Source organism: Cyprinodon tularosa, unplaced genomic scaffold, assembly GCF_016077235.1.
Source record: "Cyprinodon tularosa strain WSP-4 unplaced genomic scaffold, ASM1607723v1 ctg140, whole genome shotgun sequence".
Classification (NCBI taxonomy): Eukaryota; Metazoa; Chordata; class Actinopteri; order Cyprinodontiformes; family Cyprinodontidae; genus Cyprinodon; species Cyprinodon tularosa.
This window is the reverse complement of record NW_024038221.1, coordinates 618,187-646,070: the sequence shown is the minus strand read 5'-3', so window position 1 is coordinate 646,070 and position 27,884 is coordinate 618,187. Positions and strand designations below refer to the sequence as shown.

General features: G+C 36.9%; 1 protein-coding gene across 2 annotated transcripts; it reads right to left on the bottom strand.

The window, feature by feature from the left end:
- Window positions 1-104: 104 nt before the first annotated feature.
- Window positions 105-26,869, bottom strand: alg6 (ALG6 alpha-1,3-glucosyltransferase). Of its 2 annotated transcripts, none has more exons than XM_038278369.1 (14): window positions 26,765-26,869; window positions 21,423-21,507; window positions 21,239-21,328; window positions 20,654-20,742; window positions 19,749-19,831; window positions 19,598-19,662; window positions 18,957-19,142; window positions 15,965-16,100; window positions 10,229-10,314; window positions 9,266-9,350; window positions 8,411-8,481; window positions 7,275-7,343; window positions 4,318-4,501; window positions 105-754 (listed from the first exon to the last, which is right to left on the bottom strand). In XM_038278369.1, exons 1-14 carry the CDS (start codon window positions 26,802-26,804, stop codon window positions 560-562), a joined length of 1,464 nt encoding a protein of 487 aa, XP_038134297.1. In that variant the 5' UTR covers window positions 26,805-26,869; the 3' UTR covers window positions 105-559. The 2 variants fall into 2 exon arrangements, with proteins under 2 accessions (XP_038134297.1, XP_038134296.1); XM_038278368.1 differs by lacking the exon at window positions 26,765-26,869 and adding an exon at window positions 21,708-21,896.
- Between the last annotated feature and the right edge of the window lie 1,015 nt (window positions 26,870-27,884).

Below are 27,884 nucleotides of genomic sequence, written 5' to 3'. Positions count from 1 at the left end.
ATATAGACAATTTATTTGAAGCTGGTTTGAATCTAAATATTTAATAATGCACCACTAAAAATGAGGTTCACTTCAGCACTGTGAAAAATGGGAATTCATTCAAGTTTGTTCAAAGTAACTTTAATGCACAGTAGAAAACAATGGAAGGTTGGAATGGATACAAAACTCATCAATGTGCATTCATTCCTTACAGCCCAGACAGAGACTAAATGAACAGTAACAGCACAAGCAAATCAAAACCCCAGAGGGTTTTATCATTCTGGCTTTGAAAAACTCCTCGTATCTAGGCTGCAAATACCTGCATGAGGAAATATGCATTACATGTCAACAATTACATGGTTTGTTTTTTTTACAAAAGTATTTCACTTGCCTTGTTGGTCCACAAAGAAAAAATATAAAAAAATATTTCCCTTTACTTGATCTTATAGTCATTGATAATACAGATACTTTTGATAAGAAACCGTTTTCTGTTTGGCAGACAGTGTGATAAAAGCCTCGTGCCCAGCATAAATAAACAGAGCCAATATTACCCCATTTCCATTTCCTAGGAAAATCAAGCTTATTTGTTTTTCTTTTGGTTTTTCTTGCTGGGCTCGTTGAACTGGACGATATTAAAATGTAGAAATGTTCCCAAGAATTGCAGGAAGGCGGTCGTTGACGCCAGGACAGGAAACAAGTCGGGTAGATGTGTTGGTGGCTCCAAAGCTACGCTCAGGATGCTCAAAACAGCCATGAGAGCAATGCTGATGTAGAACTATCAACGATAAAGGCAGAATGTTTGCATCAAAAACTTGAAACCAAAAGAAAACGTTAAAAGAAGGTTAAAAAGGATGGATTGGGGGTTAGATTAAGAAGATTGTAGCATTTTTTGGGGAGAACTTTAGACTTTGTAGCTCAGGGATGTTATAAGATGTTGGTTTTACTTCAGGAACCTTCCTGCATTAAGATATATTTTCCTTAATAGATTTATAGAAATAGAAAATTATTTAATACTAAAAAGCATAAAAGTGAACCTTCTGTGTTCCTTCTGGTTTGTATCCTTCAAATATTTACATTCTAAAATAGAAAGTATTTTCTTTTGCTTGAATCAATGTCATTTATTATATTTTTCTCCTTTAGCTTTTTATTAAAACATTTTTCATATATAAATATTTTTTTTAAAGTGACCCTAGTCTTTTCCATCCCACCTTTAAGACTAAGATCGAGCATTTTTTTCATTAATTTATTATTAAATCTCATAAGATTTGGCATTCTAAACAATCAGGTATTTTTATTTGCAATAAAAAAAAAAAAAAATGCTTGTAAAAATAAATGTTGTGAACTAAAATTAAGTGGCTTTTTCTGTGAGAAGAATAACTTAAGATTATTTGAATTCTTACAAAAGGGAATTTATAAAAACGTAAGTAGTTAAATTGTGGAAGCCCAAATACAATTAGTACAAATAAATTACCCTGAAAAAAAACTTTTGATCTTTTAAAATTTAGATACAATAATTTCCATCTGAAATGTCTGCTTTGAGCTTCTTTCCTCTTTTTATTTGTTAAAAAGATACAATTTCTACAACAGCTCTGTTAAGACATGGAGCCATAATTTGATTTTAAATCATTTTTTCTAAACGTCAGCTTAAAAGTTGCACTAGAGGAGGTCGAATGGGTTGTTTACTCCATTGAGCTGGTCCTATATTTCCGGTGGAAAAAAGCCACTTCTTGGTAATTACCTTAAAAAAATAATAAATAAATAATAATCTTCCATTTTACCTCAAAGACAGCAAACCAAAAAACCACTGTATTAAAAAAACTAAAATAAAAAGGTTCAGGACAACTTTAAAATCATACAATCGAATAAATCATGTAATATTTTGAAAAGCAAAGCAGTGACCACTAATTACAGGCTGTTAGCTAATATAACAATTTTAAAATTTCTCTTACAGCATCATTGACATCACTTACCCCCCCCCCCCCCCCTTGTCTGCTTTTGCTTCACAACCCAAATGATAAGTCTGGGATTATAATGAGGGAAACATGGCATACCCTTTCTACTAGACGCCCAAAACCCATGAAACCTTATCTCCATCGTCGGGGCTCACTATTTATGCTGCTTGTGTAAATAAATATATCTAGGCAAACCTGTGTTAATGACACGTCCTATAAAAAGACAGCTTCTCTTAATCTCTGACACCCTACCGGTGCCGCTGTCGCTAAGGAGCTGGCGGCAAAGCCACCTCAGATGTTGTGGAAACTCAAATAAGTGATAAATAATTCTAAGGCTGGCAGCAGTGGTCGTCCCAGGACAGCTTACAAAGCTTACACCAGCACATGATATTTATTTATATAGTTGGATATATCTTCTGACAACATTGCAATTTAGGTCTTGAGCCACTTTAGAAATACCAGGCACCCCGGACCCTGAAATCAGCACCCTTCTTTTTACAGCCAAGCCTGTTTAAATCTTACTGTTGACATATATAGAAATATTTATTTCAAAGGTTAAAGTTCTTGTTTTTTTACCTATGCTTATTATCTCACTAAGGTTATAAAGATCTATCAAAAATGTTTAACCTAAAGTATCAAGCATCTAAATATTTAAGCGCAGAAATAATCATTATTTAAAGAGCAACCATACAAAATGATGCTAAAAATACTTTAAAATGTGTATTTTGCCAATAACAATTTTTAGATGGTTCATATTTTGTTTATATTCTATGAGTAGAAAAAACAATGTACACCGGAGGGTTAAAAAAAAATTCAAATTCAATCTTGATGCTAAAATGTTTTAACCATAGTAGAGGAATCGAGCGAAGTTGAGATTTTGTTGTGTATTTTAATTCAAAAAGCTTCTTAATCCCAAAGGGAAATTAAAATTTTGCAGTAACTTATGGGCTTTATTTAATAGAGTTGTTGTAGATATTAATAGCTGTAGGCAGAAAGGATTCTATAGAGTGGTCCATCTTGCACCGGTTCTTGTGATGCTTCTGACTAAAGACACTCTGCTGGTGTTTAACAATCTTCTGAAGAGGATGCTCACTGCTGGTCATAATATTCTTCATTTTATGAAAATTTCAACTGGTTCTGGAGAAGTTCCTAGAACAGAACCTGTGTTATTTATCAGCCTGTTGAGCTTTTTTGAGTAATTTGCTCAGATTCCGTTACCCCAGCGGATAACCAAAAAAAAAAAAAAAAAAAAAAAAAAATATCACTCTCCACAACCTTGGAAAAAAGAAACTGATCGAAAAATAAGAATCAAGCTGGCAGAGCTGCCTCAACAGGCAGCAAAAAATGTTCATCAATCTGTCAGCATAATCAGTTCACTATTTTGATATGAAAAACGAATCGACCTCTGCAGAATAGTGATCAGATTTTTTTTATAACTTATCTACCTATGAATAACCTTTTGCGGAATATAATTGAGATTTTCTATTTTTCTAATATCACCTTTACAATTCTTCCTCCTGGTCTTCATTTGAAGTAGTAAGAGTCGCCCTTAAAAAGCCAAAAAGGATCACAGTTTGCAAACATGCATTTTCCAGATGACACTAACAAGTGAGCCATCTTGCTTGCAACAGATCTTACTGTTCGAGACAAGCATTTTAAATTGGCCCCAGATTTCCAATTACTGGTTTTCTTTTTAAAGAACAGTAATATAGACATCTTCTTATTGTTTTACTCCTTTCTGACATAAACCCTAACTTTTTTAGCAGAGGCAACATCACACAGTAGTCTGAGAAATATTTTTGAAAATTACATTTCAAATTGTTTTTAGACTCTGAATGTAGAAAGTAGCATTATTAGCGCAACAGCATAACTAAATCAGCAGTCTCCGTGTATGTTTGTAGATAATTCACTTTTTCAACAACTATCAGAATTTCCAGAGGCTTTCTGAATCTACCAAGTTGCAACTTATTTCAAACTTTACTGTATTTTACTCCATTCTTCCTTCAATTTCTTAAAAACTATTTCTAAAAGTAGATATTTCTTCATGGAGTTGCAGAGAGAAAGGTGGCTGGAACTTCATGGAGAAATATCTGTTTTTTGAGTGTTCATTTGGGAGAGATTAAGATGGTAACTGACCAAATTCTCTTGTACATTTTTAATATTTCTAATCTTGATGAAAAAATGGCAATAATACCAAACATAATTCATTAGCGCAAATATTTAAAAGCACAGTAGCAAATTCTTCAAACATTATTTGGAAACCTGCAAATCATTAAAAAAGTTGTTCCCAATAATCTTCTTTGGTACACTCTGTAAAACAATATAGAGAACTTCCTGGAAAAACAAATAAAAAACAAAACAATATTCAATCATAGTTCAAACTCACCTTCCATCTTATTATACAGGCCAGGTATTTTGATGGCAGAAAGAAAAAGAGCTTGCTATAGGTCCCAAGCTCCTCCGATGATTCATCCAGAGCAGACAATAAGTAGACTGTTAGGAAGAGATACCCCACTGAGGTCACAGTATAGGGTACCAGCAGGCCGTCTTTCAGGAAAAGAGGAAGCATGCTTGAGAGAAAAACAATAAACAGATATTTATAGTTAATGTTTTATTTTTTTTGGCTATGATTGAACCAAACATTTAGCTACACTGGTCACCTTTTTAATGTTTAAAACAATGTTTACTGCTTAAGGTGTGATGCATCGTTATACAAACACTATTTTTAAAAGGTAGTGGATATATTGTCACATTTCCACAGCATTTTAACCATTTATCATAGGACATGATTCAATTTAGCTTCACGTTTGTTTTAAAACAAAAGCAACTGGACGTAAAACATTTTTATACAGGAGGGGTTTAAGAGCAGCGCGTCCCCTGAGGAGAGACACTTATGACATTCATGCAGAGCTTATCTCAGTTTAGCAGCGGGGCAGAGGCAAGAACAACAGTTGGCTCATAGTAAACACACAACACCCTGCTTGAAACGCAAAACAAAACAACTTTTCTCTCTACAACAGATTACTTATTCAAACTAAACAGTTCCACTCAGCTGCTAAATGTTTAACATTTAAGAAATACATACTTTCTCAATGGAAGCAGACTGGGTTCATTCACCCGGTAAATGTTGCCAGTCTGAGCATTCCATCAGTAAACAAAAGATGTTTTTTTTAAAAATCTCAAATAAAAATGTCTGTCGAGATGATGCGGAAGTCCAAATGAAACTGTATTGAGAAAACATTTCTGAATTGACCTCTTGTCCCTGCATAGCACACTTAGACACAAGGCATGCAGAGTATGCTGTGTAAGCCCCACATATCCTTATACTAAACCACATGCACAACAATTAGTGCTGCCGGAAGAATTTAACAACAGCTGATGAAAGTAAGTTGCAGCATTGCGTTGCTATTTTTCTTTTCCATTCATGGTGCTCACATCTCCGTCTGCATCAGCTGGCTTCTATGGTTGTATCTGTTTGCTCTTTAAAGGACAAATGGTTTCATATAACATCTAATCATAAAAAAACAATAGAGAATCACATCGGGGCATGCAGACTGATGAAAAAAAAGAACAAATTGCGTGAAGTCCACTTTCATTAATTAACAGCTTATCCCTACAAAGGGATGCCAACTAAATGCATCCCATAAGTTTTGATAAATTATTCCCTTATGGGGGAGTGGCGGCCTAGTGGTTAGGGCATTGCGCTTGGAATCTAGAGGTTCTGAGTTTGAGCCCCACTCCCACAGACTGACACTCTGGGTCCCTGAGCAAGACCCTTAACCCCACACTGCTCCCCGGGCGACGCACAATGACAGCCTACTGCTCCACAAGGCGATGGGTGAAATAAAAAGAGTCCATTTCGTTACTCTGTACTTCTGGCAGTGCAATGACAAAAAAACACAAAAAAAAACTGGTAAAACCCCCAAAAACCATTGTAAAAAAAAATTACGTGTTATTTCACAAACTCCTGGTCAACACTTACTGTAACTGTTGGTGTTTATATACTATACAACACCATTTCATGTTCTAACTGGCAACCCAAACTGCTCAAAGAGCCATACTTGACCAAAGAAAAACCAAATCTGTCTGGAGCCGCACAAATATAAAAGTTTCGAATAAGTCTAGTATGGCAACTCGGGCTCCAAGTGTATTATCCCACTATAAAAAAGGACTGCATGGGCTTAAATATATAATAAACATGCATAATTAAATGTATATCCTGGAGCTAATGTCACATCATGTGACTACTCTCCTGCACGATATTCAGTGCATTAAGTTTAAATTCCATAGTAGCGCGAGGTGAGGTGAGCAGTGAGCGCACACACCACGAAATTTATATGCATTAGGTTTTGTTGCATTGGTGAAATTCTAGAAACATGATAAAGAAATCAGACTTTTGTTGTTATTTTTGTTTTGAGGATTTGGGTAAAAAAAAAAAATGGATGAAAATTCACATACCTGCATAAGAGTGCTACCTGTTCGATCTGTGGACAGTCTTCCATGCTTGCAACAAAACTAGCAGCAGTAGTGGAGTTGGAGATACAATTCACTCCTGAAATCTATCTTTGCTCTCCTGTAATTTATCCAGAAATTCTGCAATCGCACTTTTTCCCCCTCACTCGCAACTTGGTGGACGGCTGCATATTTAGCATACCTTCCCTGGAAATACCTTTCTAAATGACTCTTCCCGCGGGTTTGTTTTCAACAGCCACCTGCCTGCCACCGTGCCACGCTGAAACGTCTGTTACATGCTATGACGCAAACCTAGTTGACAGAAATGTTTGCTTTTATTCTTTGAATGTATTTATTATACAACACATAATGAATGTTTGTTTTATTATGGTGTGCAGGAAGTCAAACAAACAAACAAAATCAAATCTATCTTTTCAAATTTTCATACATTTTTAGAAAAGCTTCAGGGAGCCACAAAGGGGGCATAAAAGAGCCGCATGATGCCGACCCCTGTTCGAATAGAAGAAGTCAAAAATGAAGAATTGTGTGCTTGCTGCAGCATTTTTGTATCGATTCTGTCATGTGGTGTGGATAGTTATTCCCCATCAACAGATTGCAACCTACTTTCAGCTTTGTGTTAAAAGTTATTGGACTATTTTTCCTTGCAAACATGCATTTATTGATTAAAATTTGTCAGTGTTTTCAAGAATTTACTCCTAATGTAGGCTATTTTCAAAATTTGTTAAAAGTGGCTCCTTAGCAAAGCACTCTAAATAGTCGTACAACTAGCTAAGCGCTCTAAAAATGTGGTCTATTTGCCATGTAGACACAACAAGAGACAGTGGCTTTTATCAAACAGCAGACAGTTTGTTTCTTCTGTGTTATTTTTACCTGAATGTTGAGGCCTGCAGGAACCAAATACTCATAAATGGAAATTCATTCAAGAGGAGACAAACTGGGCTGAAAAGAAAAGAACAATGGTGGCTTCAGACAATTTTAAGTTAATTTTAAACTATTACATTAACACATACACATTGACTCAACTAGACTTAAGCTAAATTGTTAAATAAGATTTTTTTCTTTTACATTAAACAGATGTTTTGGACTTTTAAATAATGAGTGGGCTGTCCATAAGGAAACAATTCAACACCTTTATCTGGATCTGATGAATATGTCATCAATTCCAAATTAAGATCTGAAAAAGCTGTAGCAACAAAGTTCAAATCTGTTTGTCCGTATATAACTCTATTTTTAACTGAAGCAGGCTACCAGCCTCACTTCTACACTGTTACCCAACGGAGGATCTTTCCAACAGTCCCTGAGCCCATAATTACAGTCAGCGCTCTTTGGTGATCCTGTTACAGCCTAATAATTGATCCTGCGCTAACAACACCCCGAGCTGCTGCCTACTATCCTCTCCTAATCCCTGGGCATGCATTACTGATTGATTCAGGGGGACAGGTGGGAGATATAACTCAATAGTTAATAAAGCAACAATCTACACTGATCTAGATTAATAGATGAGCCCAGATCCAGGAACTAAATCCCATGCTGCAAAGTCTATCCAAGGTTTCACTTTCCTTCTGCAGCTTCATACGTAAGAGGATAAATAATAACGCACAACACAGACAAGCACACATTTAATGCCTGAGCTCTGAAACTATCGTATGATCAACCTCTAAAGTGTTGCAGTGCATATCATGATGGCGGTTACTTGGACTAGAAGCATAAAGGAGGATAACGGCGCAAGTCTGAGCAAAAATAAGAGCGTCAATATGACTTTTAAGTTGCACGTTTACTAAAACAGATAATCTGAGATAAACTTTCAATCATTAATTTTTTAATGCAAATATCTCAGTATTGATTAAGAAAAGAATGCAAACTGCAATCAGAAAGACTCTGGTCTAACTGGGATATCCAATGATTATCCTATTTCTGGGAAGTAAGGCTGCTTACAAGTGCATACCTTTCAGAATCAAGACAAAAAATAAAAAAGTTTTTACTTAGGATCAATTATTGACACTTACAGGGCAGCCAACAGGATGGACTTCTCATGGACTTGATAGGAGAAAAGGAAAAAGGCCAGAGATGAATTGACCTGAGAGAAAAGAATTAATAAAACACATGAAGAATATAGAGACATTGTCTTACTAGTACTCAATGTCACATTGTAACAGGATTTTTAATGTTTGACCAAATTTATTTGGAACAAAAACCCCTCAAATTTAGCCAGATTGGATACATTCAACTTTGTTTCTATAATCCAGACGTTTGCTTTGTCTCCTGGATGATCAATCAGTTTCTGTTAAACAATGTTTTTAATTTTTTGCCCTTTCCATTAACAACAACTTTGTGACAAATCACGCTCGACCTGTCTGTAGGTTCTTCCACCTGAGCTGTGAGTCCCTGCAGCTCCTCCAGAGTTACCATCTACCTCTTAGCCACCTCTATTGTTAATTAACTGTCTCTTCTTAATTGAGGTTAAAATCAGTGTCTTCATAGGTTTGCAGTTGTGTAATACTGTTTCAGTTTTAGGATGTTAAATAGGCAAAGACTGGGACTTTAGTATAAACCCTAATCCTACTTTGATCTCTTCGATATGGTTTGTTGACTGATGGACTCTAATGCAATCCAAGTCTCCACAGAACACCTGTATCTATACAGAGAATAATTTACACACAGCTAGACTCTGTTTACGTTTACTGGCAATGTTCTGAAAGCAATCGTATTTGCTGGAAAAATGCTGATTTATATCAATTTATCACACAAATCCCAAACAAAAATACACTAAGGAGAGTTCTTGTAACACGAAATGCATGTTAAAAAGTCCAAGAGGTATAAATACTTCTGCACGGCCACCATTGGTACAAAAACACACTCACCAAAGCTAGTTTAAAGTGCCAGAAGGTGGGCTTCATCAGCACTCTAATAGAGGATGGTAGCGCCGCTAAGAGAGTTAAAGCCAAACTGTAACACATGAAACAGGGAAATGAATTTCAACTTATAGAATACAGACTGAACACATGGAAAAACACACAAGGGGATTCTCAAACAGGCTCATGGGCATTTATCTTTCTAGGACAACACCTGCTCTAAGGCTAAGACCTCTCTGCATAGAGGGACTGACCAAATAATAAAGGTTCTTAAAGGATAGCCGGCATTAGTTTAACCCCTCAATTGTCACCTGCTGGGGGCACAGGCACCACAAGAGACAGACTTAGTGTCAAAGTGAATGTGTAGAAATGTGCAAACAGGTCAGGGGTTGGTTATCTGAGAAGGCAACAATGTGCTGTAGGTCACCGAAATAAGAGACGCAAACAGCAAAATAAAACTACATTTTAAAAGTAATACGATCAATCGGTATCTTCACATGAGTTTGAGTTTGATAGGTCAAACGTTTCTTTGATACATGCTTGAAATACAGAACAATAAAAATAAATCAAACTTGATCCTCGGCCTTTGATAGTTTAGCAGAAACATATAGATTCTGCAACCACAAGACTATTGAATTAAACCATCTGGATTTTTGTCTCAAAGCAATTAATTTCAGTTTTGAAGAGATTTATTCTTTTTTCGTCAAATATTCCTAAGGCACCTAAACCCCTTGGTGACCCGTTTAGAAAAACAGATGTAACTTGCTGCTCCCAGTTTCTGGTGGGTTCTTGAAAGATAATTTTTAAAGAACTCAATCGCTGCTTTTAGGAAAAGCTAAGCTTTTCCTTAAAAGATAAAAGCAATTCACAGGAAAATTACCTTGGGTAAAATTTAGGAAAAACATTAAAAAAGAAAAAAGCAAGGAGCTATTAGAAAGACAGAAGCGGAGTAAAAACAAATGAAAGGATTACCTGAGGTAAAGCTGAGAGTCGCCTGTCAGAATGGATCTGATCTTTATCAGGGTGTTTAGGCTGCACCATGTGTTGGCCACCTTATCCTACACACACACAAGTACAAAATGATAACATCATTAGGAACATATGTCCAAGACATGATAATATCTCAGATTGTTGTTTGCAACAAAGAAATAAAGATTAACGCGAGTGGTTACCTTGTCTTTGTAATTTTTTTGGTTTTGCATTAAAACAAACCCTAGTTTGTGCCACACTATATGTTCATTGTTACCTCATTTACTGCAAAAATGAGGTAAACGGTAAAGCTGAAAGCATCTCCAATCAGTCAGGTTTATTTACTAGGATATATCTTTGTTATCTTCATGTTATATCTGAGTACATCTGATCCAGGGTTGTCTATGTGTGTTTAGTTGGTTCTGAACACTGCCAGCTTCTACGGAAGCAGAGTTCTTCTGTTATTCACAGCCACAACAATAACTACAGCCAACAGGAAGATTTCTCCAACCAAGTCAAACCTTTCCCTACTCCTGTCAAGCTTTACTACGTTGTTCCTTCAAAGATGTTGCTTTTATTTCTCCATTATTGAAGCCTGATTTTAAATAAAAATTCAAAGAACTAGAAAAAGGAGCCTACAAGTTTATAAATAACCTTTCATAGCTGTTCTACTGATAAGTCAGCATAAGCCAAATTTCTTAATGAATTATTGATTCTATTAAAAATGAAATAATTGGAACCCTGTTAAATATGCTTGATCAATCTCTGGAATGTGAGGCAGGATCTGAGGTAACAAGAGAATCTGAACTGTGTTTGGATAGCTTTGAACCAATTGAACTTTCAGAATTGGCAAGAATGTTATCTTCATCTTGTTTATTTCCTAGAAAGAGCCACCTGAGGAGCTAATTTATGATTCCCTTTTCTAACATAGAAAGTATTTATGGATCAGTGCTTCAATGTTTCCTATGTATGGCTGTGTTTGTCTCCTTGAACCCCAGTCAGCCTCATCCCGCTAGAGGTTTCTTCCCTTTTAAAAGGGAGTTTTTCCTCTCACCTGTCGCTGCATGCTTGCACGATATGAGGGATTGCTGTGGAGTCAACAAAATGCAAACCAGTATCTACTGTCATCACACGCTTATCCAGAAGTGAGTCCTACAAATTCAATGACTCGATTCAATCATATGGCTTTCCTTATATAGGAAACATTTTTACCAATCTGACCGTGAGATCCGACTGAATTGTCTCTGTAAAGTTCCTTGAGGTAACACTTTGTAGTTTGGTGCTATATAATTTCAATTGAACTGAAGTATGGAAGCTTCAAAATGAATCCAAACAACTTTTGAAAGTGAGTACAAAGCTGATTATTGGCACAACCTAACCTTTACATTAAATGTTTAGAATGATTTAACCAGGTCAGAGTTTGGTTCCTGGAGCAGATAATGCTAGAGCGAACCCAGTCCAGGACCTTAAATCGGACCTATGAACTTAAACATCTGCTGGCATTTGCATGGTTTATTTGGAATCTGCAGCAGTTTGCTTGCAGTATTTACACATCTGCCCCTCTCAGTGTATCATAAATAGGAAGATAGCATGTGGAGGAAGAGGAGTTTTTATTTTGAAAAAGATGAAAAAAAAAAACAAATTTTGGATGAAGATACTTAAATCTGAGGATGAAAAAGCTATTTTCTCATGAGGCTACATCAAGATGCTCAATTAAATTTGAACATAAAAGCAGCAGCAGCAAGCCCTCTGGACAGTTTCGTCTTTGAGCTGTTTTTTCTTCTTTTCGATCAGAACAACAATAAAACAAAACTAACTACCAAACAAACCCTAAAATTCTACATGTGAAAAAAAATGGTGTGAATCCTCACTTTTTTTTTTTTAAGGATTAACATTGAATTACTCTTCCTTTTACCCCTTTCTTTCTCCCCCCTTAAACAGGTAGGTTTTAGAACCCAAACTTAATCCCGAAAACAACCTAACCAAAAGAAAACCCTAATGAAAAATTAATTGCAAAACAATGCATCTTCTTTTTTTATGTAGACGTTCCTTTTTTCCCCTCCATCTTTATCTTGTTTTGGTGCTTATGTTAATTACTACTTGTAGATCATTTTTTATAATGTTAAGGTAGGTTTAATTCATATTTGATGCTAAAAACAATCTTTATCTGAAATATACAGAATATGGAATCTTCTGACTTCTCGTAATAGAGGTGAAGAAAAATTATGATAGAAATTGTTAGACTGATTTATTAAAATTAAATTAATTTATTAATTTAAATTAATTTATTAAATTAACATAAAAAACTTAAAAAAAAAAAACTTTTTTCAGAGGTAAGGTATGCTACAAAGATGACAGTGGTGTTGTAGTTCTAGTGAAGTACAGATGAGGAGGATAGATGATAAAGCGGATGCTAAGCAATCACTTAAATATCAGAACCAGCAGTGTGCGTTGATATCACACGTCTAGATTAATTTAGTGATTCCTCCGTCCTTTATTTTAATAGTTATCCTAAGGAGAAAATCCTTGTCTGGACTCCCCTCTGAGCTACAGCTGCTTCCCCCCACAGCTGTGTGGATCTTAATGGTCGCCTCGTCAGCAGCACCAAATTGACCAGGGTTGTGTTTTCACAGCCCCATCCTTTCATTTTTCCTCTCTCCTTCTTGACATCAAATAACTACTGTGGGAATGTTCCTGGACACCAAGTTGAAGGCAAAGCAACCCCGACCCCCAGCAAATGGGAGTCTCAAAGCCAGAAAGGAATTTCACAGGGAGAAGCGTTTGGTGCCATTTTTGTGAGCAGGCCGCAACATGAGACAGCAGAATGCAGCTCAGTGGGTAAACTTACAACTGCTGCCTTTCCAGAAGTCACCAGGACCACCGGTCAGCAGTCGTCTTCATCCAAACCATCACACTCTGTGTTCCTGCTTGCAGTGCATGATTTCAGCTGAAATCATGAGCAAAGCCCATGCAGCATGTTTGAATTGTTTTGTTGAACAAATATTACTTTAATTCGCCCTGATTCTACAATAGAACTACAGATCACATCACATATCATTAATACCCTGTATTAAATGTCCATCATGTTACAAATTTTCAGAAACAAGAGCTGCAAACTTCTACCTCTAAACTGTCACATCAACATTCAACATTCAAACAGAGGCGTTTAGATGTTGTCACTTCAACCCGATTTTTCCATGACAGCTTTCCAAACTGTCATTTAGGAATTGTTTTAATTTTTTTTTTCAGCATTACTTCCCTTTTAAAATTATATGTACTAGTGACTTCCTATGCAGCTGAGTAGTCACAGTACAACAGATATAAGTGTTTGAAACAGTCAAGCACACGTGTTTTTATTTTTATTTTTTCCAAAGAACTGGTCAGCAGCGGGACACCAGCTGTCTGATGTGCTCTGATATGCCTTAAAGTGTATCACTCACTCCTCTCGTCCGTCCATATGGCTGGAACATGGCTGAGCTATGAAGTGCTGAAAACAATCCAGCCATAAATTAGTTAGATTTATCTGCATCCTCTTACTGTACATCATGAATCCCAACACCTCCCAGGGATAGGGTGAAACCGATCTCCTGACCTTTCACCATTTTATTCCACTGTTTTCTTTGATCCAGCGGGGTATCGGTTTCCAGCAAGCTAAGCAGTGGAAGGGCTGGAGGGCTATTCACTATGACGAACGCCGGGAACATCGTGTAGGGAACGAGGTGTGCCTCATGGGTTGCATATGACGACAATGAAAGTTACAGCTTTGTGACAATCCCTTGTAAAACTATTATTAAATCATTTCAATCTGTTAAGATATCACAGTGGTTAAAACAACTTCTAATTCATTCAACAAATTCCTACAAAGAAAGATTATTGTCAAAAGAATTCACCACTCCTAGTAAGAAGGAACCAATCAGAGCCAGGAGAAATGTCTTAGCAGTGTTAGTCACGCTCATAAACACCCTGCTCACACCCCCCTCCCACAAAGAGTGTCCCGTCATTCAAGCTCCAAACTGCTGGTGTACTGCAGCCATGAGTCGATGTAATGCATATCTTTAATATTTCATCCCTACCAGAAATTGCGTCATTGCTGTTTCCCTCCCTGCAGATCACAAATTTCATGAAGGACCATGGGTTCTCGATGGGGTGTCTGGAAGACACATTTTGTGTCTGGGAGTTGATCTTGACTCCATCATCAACCCCGAAAAGGTCCCACAAGCTCATCTTTGATGATACCAGCCCATACCAGTACCCCACCTCCACCTTGCTGGCATCTGAGTCGATAAGGAACTTGCTGCCCTTTACTAATCCAGCCTCGTGCCCATCCATCTGGCCCATCAAGAAAAACTTTCAAGCTTTCAAGAGTTCAGCAGGAAGGGCTGTAGCAGCAGAGAGCAAGGGAGCCTATAAGGTGTGCTTGATCAAATTTTCAACCTAAGACCAAGATTTTCTAAGAATTCTCTACAGCAGCCTTATTTTGATTTAGTAGTATTCATCACAATGGTTACTTGATCTGATCCAGAGTCAAAAGGAGCATCCAGAGTCAAAGCATCAAAGCAACTTGACCAGCATTTGACCCAGTGTCCAAGTTTTGGCATTTAAGTGTTTTTGAAACCCTAACAAACTAAGTGAAGGATTGAACCAGGTACTAACCAACAGTCTCCACCATCATGACCACCAGCATTTATAACTTGATGTTCTGTCAAGAATTATATTGACTTGTTTTAAGTTGTGACAGCATGAATATAAGGATCCCCAAATAAAAATAACTTGAGACAAAAACAAAATTGATACTGAAAGACCACAAGGCCTGAGGGGTCTGAGACATTTTAATGATTAGGTGTATACTGATACTAATGACCTTTATTTACAATTAAACTTCAAATCAACTTAAGTTATGCCGGCTCCTGAAAATCTTTTAAAGGTTCCTGATTACAGAAAATCCTGAAATGGGAAGTCCTGCAAGGCTCTATTCTAGGCACAGTTTTATACAATGACTAAACATCCCCTATACTTGGATCAGATAATACTAAAACATTTCTTAACATTCGCATGATGAGGAGAAAACCTAGATTCTTTTGTTACAACATGACCACAACCCCTTAGAGTCACTAAGTGCGTCAATAACCACAGAACGAATGACGAAGAATTTCCTTCAACTTAATACAGAGAAGGTTCCTCAAACGCAAGGTTAGAGATCAGCATTAAGCTAGTGGGAAAAAAAAGAAACTTGGAATCCTCACAGACCTGGACCAAAATGTCAAGATTTACATAAATATGAATGTTACTATCCAAGAATAAAGCACAAATAAAGGGCTTCCACATTACCCTGAAGAGCTAGTTCATATTATTCTTCAATAGTTTAGATTACAGTAATGCTGTCTTTACCAGTCTGTAAACAAGACTAAATTGAAACAAATAAATAAATAATGCAGTTGCAGCTTCATTAAATGGCTATGGCTCCTTCACATTAAGGAGTGACAACCCTATGGTTTACTTTAGCTTCCCAGAGCGGTAAAATATTACTTCATCAGGTCATTTCTTTTGCATATTATATTATTTTTGTTTCAGTTACATGTTTGTCAGATCTATATTCGTTTATATCAGATTTTTTTTTTCTTCCTTATTTACCCCAAGTAGCAACTTGATTTAGTCTGTGATTGATTGCATTTATTTGATAAATCTAACAAGTTATCTGTGTTCAGCATCGAAGTGTACAATCAGTATTCTCCACTGTACCTCAAATAACCCACGGGCCACGGGAAAGATCCTCCTCACCACCTGCAAGGCCTGACTGGGGTCAGCCAGGAAAGGAAGCCAGCAGAGGGCAAAAGTCACCAACACGGCGACAGCAATTCTCCCCAACAGCATAAACCTGCGTGACAGATAAATAACTTTAACAGTGGGTAGTAGAAATATCCATTGTATTAACAACATCACTTTGGTATAAATGGAGGACATGTGACCCTTTTTGCTTGAACATGTCTGTTTCTGCAGGGTTTCCCCAGACAATTAGCACAAACTGTCTGCAAGTCCTAAATTTGGGCCCTGACCCTCATGCAGAGGAATGTAGTGAAAGCCATGCATCAGCTGAAACTCCCCAGTGTGGGTCAGAGTATCTTGTCAGCTGTAACTGTGAAGCTGCTGGTTAAGTTGCACACACAGGCATAGCTGAGGAGTTTGGGCATGGCGAGAGTGTCATCTGGACATATCTTCCCATGGGCCTAATCCGGCACTCCATTTGCTACTAAATGCCCTTGGTACATTGTTACTAGATAAACAGACACTGGACACACTGGTAATAGCATCCAATCTGATTACCTCAGTCATTCTGTGACTCTGAGGAAGACAGTGCTCTCTTACAGACTCACATTACAAGTGTAGGCTCGCAGCTGACACATTCATGCACGCTGACAAAACAATATATTTAACAAATGCAGTCTTCAATGACCGTGTTTTCACTGGGATCAGCTTGAATTACCTTAAAGATTGGAGTTGCCTCGGTGGAGTTTGGTGATAATAAAAAAAAACCATGACACTGAAAACAGTACAACTAAAAAAATAACTGTTTTAACTATAATTTCTTTGAAACAGAATAGACATAACAATATGAGTAGTACAAACGTTAATGATTTTTTTTTTATTTCCAAAAACCAAAATACATTTTTGCCATGTCAGCTATAGCAATTAAGTTTAAATATCTTAACCATTTGGTTTTTTAGATGAGACAAAGATTGAGCTTTTCAGAACCAAACACTTCAGGTTGGTCTGGCATGAAACAAAGGAGGGTTAAGTGTTTCATCTCTTGGGTACAGGGAGGATCTGTAATGCTCTGGGCTTTTTTCCCCATAAGGGAACCTAAATAAAAGTTGGCACAATAGATAATACAGTGCAGTCGGCCTGTCTGATGTGCAGAATAACAGCCCCAAAGCATAATGCTACCACCCCCATGCTTCACAATAGGGATGGTGTTCTTGGGATGGTACTCATCAATCTTCTTCCTCCAAACACAGTTGGTGGTATTATGACCAAAAAGTTCTATTTTGATCTCATATGACCACAAGATTTTCTCCCACAATTCTTCTGGATCATCCAAATGGTCATTGGCAAACTTAAGACGGTCCTTGACATGTGCTGGTTTAAGCAGGGGAACGTTCTATGCCATGCATGATTTCAAAACAAGGCATCTTAATGTATTACCAACTGTAACCTTGGAAATGATGGTCCCAGCTCTTTTCAGGTCATTGACCAGCTCCTCCCATGTAGTTCTGGGCTGATTTTCTTAGGATCTAATTCCTACGAGGTGAGATCTTGCATGAAGCCCCAGTCCGAGGGAGATTTACATCCATTGTTAGCGTCTTCCATTTTCTAAAGATTGCTCCAACAGTGGACCTTTTTTCACCAAGCTGCTTGGCAATTTCCCCGTAGCCCTTTGCAGAATTGTGGAGGTGTACAATTGCGTCTCTAGAGTCTTAGGACAGCTCTTTGGTCTTGGCTATGTTAGTAGTTGCATTTTTATTGATTGTATGGGGTGGACATGTATCTTCATGTAGCTAACAACCTCAAACAGATGCATCTAATTTAGGATAATAGGTGGACTGGAGGTAGACATTTTGAATGCAGACTAACAGGCCCTTGATAGTCAGAATTCTAGCTGATAGACAGGTGCTCAAATATTTATTTGCAGCTGTATCATACAAACAAATAGTAAAAATCATGATTTCTAAGTTAGAGAACTTACAAAATGGCAGGGTCTTCAAATACTTATTTTCCTCACTGTAGCTCAAAATTGTGTCACCTCTAGAATGTAGTCTGCACTGAAACACCTTTATCTTTGTATATAGAGCAAATAATTGGTCCTTCTGGCTAAAAAAAACTCAAGATAAAATTAAAATAAAGATTAACAGTACAGTATCTAGTGATATTTTCATCCACCAATATCAAAATTATAGCTAATCACCAACTGCTGGCATTTCCAAGTTTAAAGAAAAGAAAAAGGTGCAGATTATTGCCTTCTCTAACGATTCGACCATTAGAATCATATCCGTTCAGCTTCAGGGAGCAGTCCGGGCATTTTTAAATATTTCGATAAAATGTTTCTGAGCCATTGTGCACAGCTAGTAAAACAAAAGATCATGAAAATCTTAAAACTGTACAAAAATCAGAATCTTTTTCATTTATGAATCTATGGTTAATGTTATTAGACTTCCTATATGAAATTAAGTTTGAGTATTTGATACTACTAGGGGAGAATTAGGGCGTACCAAAGCCGTACATCCCAAAAACAGGGCGTACAATATAATTTTTTTTACAAGAGGGGGTACACAATGTACGCCTGCACAGATTGCTAGCTAAAAGCCTGCTTCTGACCCTATTCTAATGTCTGAAAACGAAAAAGAATAATTAGATAAAACATTTATAGCCTTATAATATTGGCAACATATCAATAAAAATATTGATCTAGCCATCAGTCATCTATATCAGTATAAAGAGATGAATCTGTCAAGCAAACATTCATACAAAATGGCATTATAGAGTAAACAGATTAGGTAGGATTACTGTAGGAGGAAGATGATGTACCTGCAGACAACCTACACATGTACAAGGAGAACATGAAGACTCCATGGAGAAAGAATTCAACAATTCATGATCTTCTTATTGCAGTAATGCTACCAGTAGTAATGACAACAGGAGAAATAAATAATTGGAGACATAAAGCAATGACGCTTACCCACGGCCGAGTAGCCCAGCTTTGACACACTTTCCAAGAAGGTAACAGAAGAAGGGCAGTGCATGGTACAGCTCCATCTGTTTGTAGTTGAGAGCTAGAGAGAAGGCAATGGAGCCTAACATGTCCCAGCTCAGCCCGAGAGCCAGAATCCCCCAAAGCGCAAAGCCCAGGCTCACTCCATTATACCCGAGACAGTCAAGGTTATAAAGATGACCAGTTTTACAAGATAACTAAAGATAAATACAAATAAATAAACATCTGAAAAATTTAATAAAAGGGAGACTGGATGGAGAGAGTTAAAATTTCAAGACAAAAAAACAATAAAAAATGCTTGAAAATGAAGAATTTATTACATAATGCGCCACATAATGCAGCTAAATGACTTGTACTTATATAGTAGCTAAGACTTCAAACACCGACACAAATTAGGTTTACCGTCAAAATATACTAAGTAACAACTGCTGGCAATTAAAAAAAAACAAAAAAAACAAGCAACACATTTTCAGCCTGGAATTAATAAAACATAATCTAATCTAATAAAATTATATAAATAGCTGCATAGATGTATAATAAATAGCATTTAAACAAATTAAGGTAAAGAAATAACACTGACAAAAAAAAAATACAACAAAAAAGGATACTGAAAATGACCATAGTCAATGAGAATTAGTCCGGGGTAAAGAAGAATGCTGAGAAGAACAGAAACCTAGAAAGATCCAATCAGAGAACAAATGAGTGAATTTATCTATTTAGAGGCAACTTGTATAAAATAAAATTAGTTACAATCATTACCCTTTTTTTAGTTGAACCACCAGTCAGGAAAAAACTGTATAAAACAACTGCAGGGATGTATATCAACACATCTGTCACCAACACTAAAAGACAGAAACCCCCCCAACAAAGTTAAATAAATTTATTAAACATGGTGCTGCACCCTAAATGCACCAGGGAGCGTTATCACAGATCCTTCCTCCCTGCAACTGTAAGACTTTATAACCATCACTGTTCCCAACAACCTCAATAAGTTGCCCAGTTTCATTCTTCGTCAGTTAAATGACATGCTGCTGTCATTTTTTTTTTTTTTTTTTTTTTTTTTTGCACATCTCTGGTTTTGCAGCTATTTTTCACATACCCATCACTAAAAAAGTGTCCACAACTATTACAGTTTTTTTTTTTATTCTCCAGATACAGAGTATTTATATTTTAAAACACTGTACAGAACAATACTCCATTTTATTTTCCTATCTGTTATTTGTATACAGTTTTCTACCACTTCTATTATAACCTTTTACTGCTGTTTACACCACAATTTCCCCGTTTTGGGACATTAAAGGGATTTTGTATTCTCTTCTATTCTAATAATGGTAGCCTAAAACTTTTTAGTAAACAACAACACCAAAACCTTTGATATATAGTTTGTTTGATTTATAAAAAACAAACAGAAAAAGCAAAATAGGATCTAAAAAACAAAGCCACACTTACAAAACAGATTGAAAATTGAAAGATAATAAAAAACAATGTATACATTATACAGCCTTATAAACAAAAGGGTTTATATATCCTGTCAGTTCTCTCCAATAGATGAGAAATGTATTAGAATGTTTTGTATATAATCTAAAAAAACAATTATTTGACAGGCACATGCTATTGAAAAGTTGCAGAAGATTTGGAAATGCAAGTTTGTGGTGCAGCTTTACCTGTAGCTCTCATGAATAACTTGTGGGCAGGACTTTCAAAGCCTCTGGATCTGTGCAGCTCCACCCATTCAGGATTTATAAGCTTTGCTCTGCAAACAGAAATCAAATTAAAACTACACTGCAAAAAATCTAATTCTAGATAAGTCATTTTTTTTTCTTAAAATAAATGCATTCGTTCATGAATTGAGGAGGTAAAAGAGACATTCTACCAACGGAACAAGACAATTTACACTTAAAATAAGAAAACACAATTCCATTGTCTTATTTCAAGTGCATATAATCTAATTATTTTATTTTAATAGTAAAATTACTCATTCCATTGGCAAACTTTTGGCCCCACTGCATTTACCACCAAAGACTTAGTCTCCTGCTTCCTGGAGGGTGTAGTGTTTCTGATAATGATGATGATGCAAATAAATACAACTAAATCAAATGATCAGGAATGGGGAGGACTGGGGGGCAACATCAGGAAATAGATTAAATATAGGCTGCAAACTTTGCTATTTAAATTTCTGTATGTATTCTTTCTCTACCAACAAAAACATGGAAATTAAAAGTTATATCAAGAGGATTGAAATGACTCACACATAAGCACAGAGCCAGCTGTGGTAAGCGGTGAGAGGAGGGTAGTCAAGACCCCAGTAGTTTAAGTCATTGTCAGTGGTGTTAAAGTACCTGCAGAGAGACAATATGTTACCAGGGAGTTAGAACCGGGGTGACACAAATCTAGGATCTATGTCGATGACCACCAGAACAGAGGCAGACGTGCCATTGTTGCAGAGGAAGGTTGTAGGTCACTTCTTGCCAGTGTCTTTGGGCTTCATAGTCACCGAACATGGGGGGTTTACCTGCACCTGGGTAGAAACCATTGAGCTGTCAGATAAAAGAGCCGCTACTGATGACCGGAAGGGAGCAAAAACAACATTTGAAGGCAATGTAAGACTCAATAAAAAAACAAATAAAACCACACCGTGCGGCACATCTTCTAGAAAATATTTAATAAAACAATCAAAGCAGATGAGAGCTGTCTTGTGCAGGTTCACGTTCTTCTTACCTGAATATGAGTTTAATGACACGCTCCATCTCACCACGACAGCGAGTAAAACGCTAATTGATACCAAACTCCACGTTTGCATAACTCTGAGCGGTAAAAAACAAACTTTGTTTTAGAAACAACCGAGAAAAGAAGGTCCATTCAGACTCTTTGGGAATCTGTTTCCTGTATACGTCACCCACCAAGGCTTCGTTTCAGCAGCTCATTGGCCGAAGGGTTTGATGACGGAAGATGCGTTTAATAAAATTGGAATTGACAGTGAATCTGTCGCTCCATTAATAACGTTAAGAATATTTATAATGACACTTTTCAATATTCTGTGGCGGATTTTTTTTTTATTGTCTAGACTATAATGTTTTAAATATTTTTAGCACTGTAAAATAAAATAAATAGATACAATAATTACACTTCTTATTCCTAAGTGGAAATGCAATCATGTCCTTAAACATTTTACATTGTGTCATGTTACAACCTATATGTTTATTAGGATTATAGGCTCTATGATAAACCACACACAGATTTGCATAGTACTGAAGTGGTTAAAAAAAACAACAAAGTTTTGTTTTTACCAAGAAATTGCTGCCCACCCAAACTAACAGGGTGGGGAGAAAAGCAGGCAAAAGGATAATAGTAACTTTAGTGAGCATTTTTTATTTTTTATTTTTTTACATGGGTTATCGTTTTGTCATGAACTCAACATACCTGGTATTTATGGAAAGTGGCAAAGAGAAAACAATTATTTAAATATATAGATTTAAATGTATTCCCACCACTGACGCATTGTTGTAAAGGAGAGAACAATTCTTTCTTGATGAGTGCACAGTAGAACAATTTGGTGCAGAACAAAAATGCTTTTCTTTAGAAAAAAAAAATAAAAAATACAGACCTATAAAGACACATCCCCATACTGAAACATGATAGTAGCATTAAGCTACTAAGAAGTTTTTCTTCAGCTGAGACAGAGCATTTAATCAGAGTTGATTGGGAGATTGTTGGAGGTACAGAGCCTGATATAAGAAAGGAATCAGTTAGAGGTTAGGAAAGATTTAAAACTGGGGCGGAGGTTCACCTTCCACTGAGACAATATTCTTAAACTTAACCCCTAGAACCCTACGGACCCACCGGTGGGTCCAGCTGCTACGTGACCTCGTAATTTTAACAAACCCCCAGTATTGATGTAAAAAACACATTTGGCACAGTTTGGTGACATTTTTGGATAAATGTGCCAAAATGGCCCCTCCGCCTAAGAAATTTCTCACTAATATCATTCTAAAATAAATATGATTCATCTGATTGAGTCCAAATTTGGTATATTTTTACACAACATTTAGATTTAAAAGTCTGTACTACTGTTTTGTGCTATAAATAATATTTTGGTAGTGTTTTGCAATGTTTATTTCAAAGAAAATTTTTGGCGAGGTTAAAAAAATGCAAAATATTTTGTATTTTGTCCCTAATATTTCAGGCAGGGTCAAAGCTACAATGGTGCTGACACCAGAAAACCATTCTATGACATCTTACCTTTACAGAGGTACCAAAAGTTTCTTCTTAAATCTAATAGCTGTGAGGCTATAAGTGATTTACTTTTGTGTGTTTTTGTCAGGCAGAAATTTATTTAAACCCCCTGAGGGTGTAAGAGGTTAAAGCTTGAGCTACAGTGAAATGATTTAAATCAAATAATTAATAACTTAATGACAAGGCCATTCTGCATCATCTTTACACTTTTTTCCCCTCAAATAAGTACACATTTATTTTGTATAAATGTCAAAATATAAAAAAAGTGTCATGTTTTAAGCACATTTTATATTAATCACAAAGAGTTAAAAATTTAAACAAACATTAAACAACACAAGTTAAATATTTTAACATATTTTTTGTGTTTGTGTTTGCCAGGTACAGCTTTGGCAAAGGTACGGAAAATATGAAACGTTCTTCACCTCATCATAATCAGAGAGAACTGAGTCTCCTTCATAAAAACTTTGCTTTAGAACTAGTTTGTTTCTTTGAACATTTTTAAGATTAAGAGTTTCTTGTCTGAAACTTTAGAATGCTGCTAAATGAGTCACATAATAAATGGGATTAATTCTTGTATATTGTCCGTGAAACTTTGCTGTGATTTGTTTTATAACAGAATTTTGTGTCCTTTATTCATAGGTAGGTGAATAAGAAATGGAGCAGAGAGAGAAGGGGAGGACATGCTGCAAACAGCCGAGGTCAGCAGCTGAATCTAGCCTCAACCAAAGAGCAAGTTTTAAATAATGAAACACATTTAAAGGTTATAACTACAACTTTTTTTTTTTTAATCTAAATTAATAAAAAAAAAAAATACATCTACTGAAGGTCTAGAGTTGTGAAGAAAAAAGTATAAATTTTTCCTGAAAAAAAAATTGTATTTGAATAAATATTTTATACATAGTGACAATTTCAAAATACATATTTACTTACTTATCATTAGCAATGTGGTCATTAAAAAAGATTCTGCACCAATGGGAATAATAGGTTTGATGATAGCAAAGGGGCTCAGAAGGCACCCTAAGGTTGCTGCTTGTCTTCTGAACAGATACATTAGAGTACCTGGCAACTGCTTGGCAAACAGTATGAAATGAATGTGCCACTTAATGGCTGGGAGGGGTTACCCTTGTAGCTATCACCCTTAAATATATGAATAAATGTGTAATGTGTGTTTGAGATAACTCTCTCATTTGAACAACCAATATCAGACATGTCAGAGGAAAATAAAATAACATTGGTCAACATTTTTAGTAGCCTCTAAGATCAAGCTTAATGCCATCCTGTAATATATTACAGTCAAACAAGACAAGAGATAATTAGCCAGTGACAAAAAAAGGATTTTTGGACATGTCACGTGAGGCTTTCCTATCTAAAAACACTGTAACCACTTTGTGGTAGCCCTATGCTGTGGCATTATTTTCTGTGGTATGGTGTGCACAGCTTAGATTGAATAATCAAGAACTAATTCTTAGATATTTAGCTTCACCCTAATGCAACAGTTAGTTGATTAAATTCATGTAAAATACCAATTCTTCAAGAAGACAGGCCCAAATCCAGTCAAAGTTGTTTGTTTTCTGTTTAACTTCAATAACATAATTCCAGCCAAGTATTTTTGTATAAATTTAGGACTTATATATAACTTTAAATCTGTTTGTATTAAAAAAAAGTTCAAATAAGTAACAATCTGAAAACAGTGATGATGAACTGTTTGTATTTCAGATTCTTAGCTCTGAATGTTTAGATTGCAAAGCCATTGTGTCAATAGCTTAGTTTCAACACTTTTCAAAATAACTCTTATTATTTGATATTAAGGTGAAAATATTTGGCACCTTTCATGTACCATCAGAACTCTCTGTATACAGACAGTATGTTATGCTACCTCTTTCCCTCATAAATCCCAGCCCAAGGCCATTCCCTCCATGTGTGACCTTTTCTTCAGTTGACACCATCATCCTTGCTCTCAAGGTGTTAGGATTTGTTGGATGTGACATGTTACTTGTGGTTCTGCCATCAATTATGCATAAATAATAATAGCCTCACCCAAATGCTGATTTGCAATGACACTTGCATTCCGACGGCAGCAACCTATAACTCAGTGCTACCTATTATTAATGCCTGGCCATGCCAGTTTTACTTTGTCATTTATTGCTTCATCTCCATACCTTTTTAAATATTCAACAACTGATGTATGTTCATTTACTGTCTGTGTTCTCTGCCCAGAAAAGGCCTGTAGCCTCTGGTGGAGGACGACGTAGTAAAGATGGTAGGCCAAGGTTTTGCTGTTTACTCAGGAGAATATGTGAAGTTGGGTTATTCGTGTCAAGCTTTTAAATAGTTACTGCATCAAAGCCCCCATATTTAAACCCTCATTTTAATATCAATTATTAATATTAATTATTATTTAACTAACCGGCTTATATCAAATTTTTGTTATTTTACTACATTAAATCCCAAATGGCAAAATTATAATAAAGTAATCAAAAATAATACACAAATTCTACAGAATGGCTAGGGTGGTGCAGAATAACAGTATATGAAAATTTTTTTTTTTAGAAATACATAAATGTGTGATTATGGTTATGACGCAAACATTGACAGACAAAGAAGAAAGCTCAGGTGTGGCCGGATCGTAGCAGCTCCTGGTAGAGCTAATAAATTGTTTTTTCTCTGCGTTGCAATGAGTTGCATTTCTCAGATTCAAGTCGAAAAACAAAACAAAAGAGAAACCAGTAAGGTTATAGATTGGTCAAGCTTTTTGCTGTCAGTTTAAGGAAGCAAAGGGGCTTAGAAGCCACTTGAAGGTTTCCAACATTCTACCGGACGGGGAAGTTAAATTTTTGGTTTTGTTAGTATTATTATAAGTGGACCTGGCAGTCGGCTCACTAACAGTACAGAGTGAGGCTCCTGCTCTACCAGTAGTGAGACTGGATGCCGCACAGTAAAGGCTTCCTGACTCGGTACTCCTTAAGCGCCCCCACAAGACACCATGGAAGACCCAGTCGAATACCTTCTTCGGATCCACAAAGCACATGTGAAAAGGTTGAACAAACTCCTATGAACCCTCAAGCACCCTGCAAAGGGTGAGGAGCTGGTCCACTGTCCTATGCCTAGGACTAAAACCAAACCGCTCCTTCTGAAGCCGAGGTTTGACCATCAGCAAGACTCTTCTCTTCAGCACCCTGGCATAGGCCTTACCGGGTAGGTTGAGGATTGTGATTTTACATTAGTTTAAACACAATCTCTGGTCCCCGTTTTTATGCAGAGGATTGGAGAAAATGACCTACCACCTGAGGATCAAGTCCAAATACCTGAAACGACATTGGAGAAAGTGGGTTGATCGGCCTGGTGCCAGGTACACTGATTGACATCCTTATGCTTTAACATGGTGTTCATTATTGACAATCTCTGACTTGTTCAGAGCTGGGGGTCCATTCCTCGCTTTAACAGCAGGTGTCATGGGCGTTGAAGTACCCTAGCAGAGAAGAAGGCCTGCTACTCCATAATGCTGTTTGGCCCATAGGCCTAAACAACAGTTAGAAACCTACCCCCTGCCTGAAGGTGAAGGGATGTGACCCTCTCATCCATTGTCCATCTCGCCCATCCTCTCCCGGCAGGCCACTTCAGAGTATAACAGAGTCCAGCTAGGATTCAGAGCCCACGCTATGCGTGAAGGAGAGCCCGACTATTTTTAACCATATCGCTCCACCTCCTGCACAAGCTCAGGTTCCCTAACCCCGAGCGAGGTGACATTCCATGTCCCCAGAGCCAGTCTAAGCACCCACACATTGGGTCGCTGTGGCCTCCGCCTCTGACTGTTGCCCAATACTCTTCGCACCAGTTCCTCATGGTTCCCCTGCCAGTGGTGAGCCCACTGTGGGATAGACTTGCATCACCCCTTTGGGCTGGCGTCAGCTGGGTCCCGCCAGGCGCTCACTGACGAACTGACCGAACCCCAGACCTGGCTCCTAGGTGGAGTCCGCCATATTGGGCAACTTCACGTGCCTTGATTTTTTTTTTATCATCATGGGGTCTTTGCAAACCGCTCTTTGTCTAAACTGTCAGCCAGAGCCTATTTGTCTTGGGAGACCCTATCAGGGGCATATGAAACCCAGTCAACAAAGCCTCTTTGATCATTTAGGCACTGAAACCCTTCCAACATGTTATGGTGGTGGTTCAACGAAAGGTTTACATTAACTTTTAAAACATATTTATTTAGCACAGAATTTTCTCATAGAGCAGAGCTTCAGGGGTGTTTTTGTCCTTCTTTGTCTTTTCAAATCTTTTCTAAATTGAGGCAGATGGCCAGTCACACCGAGCTGAATTCTGCAGTTTATTCTTGTTAGATGTGAATTGTTTCTATTAATTGTTGCCACATGTTGTACATACTCTATTTTTTCAAAGATAACAACATTATGCAACTAATTGCCTAATAATGTCATTGATTGGACTGATTGCTGGAACAATAATCACTCTGTACCATATGCAGGGCTTCCTTATATACAGAACCCTTCACTGGTTTGCACAATAAACAGAGTTTGACAGCACTATACCGTCATATCATTACATTTTTTTTTAAATGTGAAGCCACATTTATGTTTAAACTGATCAAGTTATCTATTTTTAATAAAAACTGGATACTCATGTCTTGTAATGTGCCAAGAAATT

What these genes read in the sequence shown, in the direction of transcription:
- alg6 (XM_038278368.1), bottom strand. Translation starts at nt 21,789, where the DNA reads ATGCAAACGTGGAGTTTGGTATCAATTAGCGTTTTACTCGCTGTCGTG. An exon ending in ATTGACTATGGTCATTTTCA is followed by an intron (nt 19,143 to 19,597) that starts GTATCCTTTTTT and finishes TGACTGTCTCGG; the next exon opens with GTATAATGGAGTGAGCCTGG. An exon ending in TGGCCCGTGGGTTATTTGAG is followed by an intron (nt 10,315 to 15,964) that starts GTACAGTGGAGA and finishes GTGTGTGTGTAG; the next exon opens with GATAAGGTGGCCAACACATG.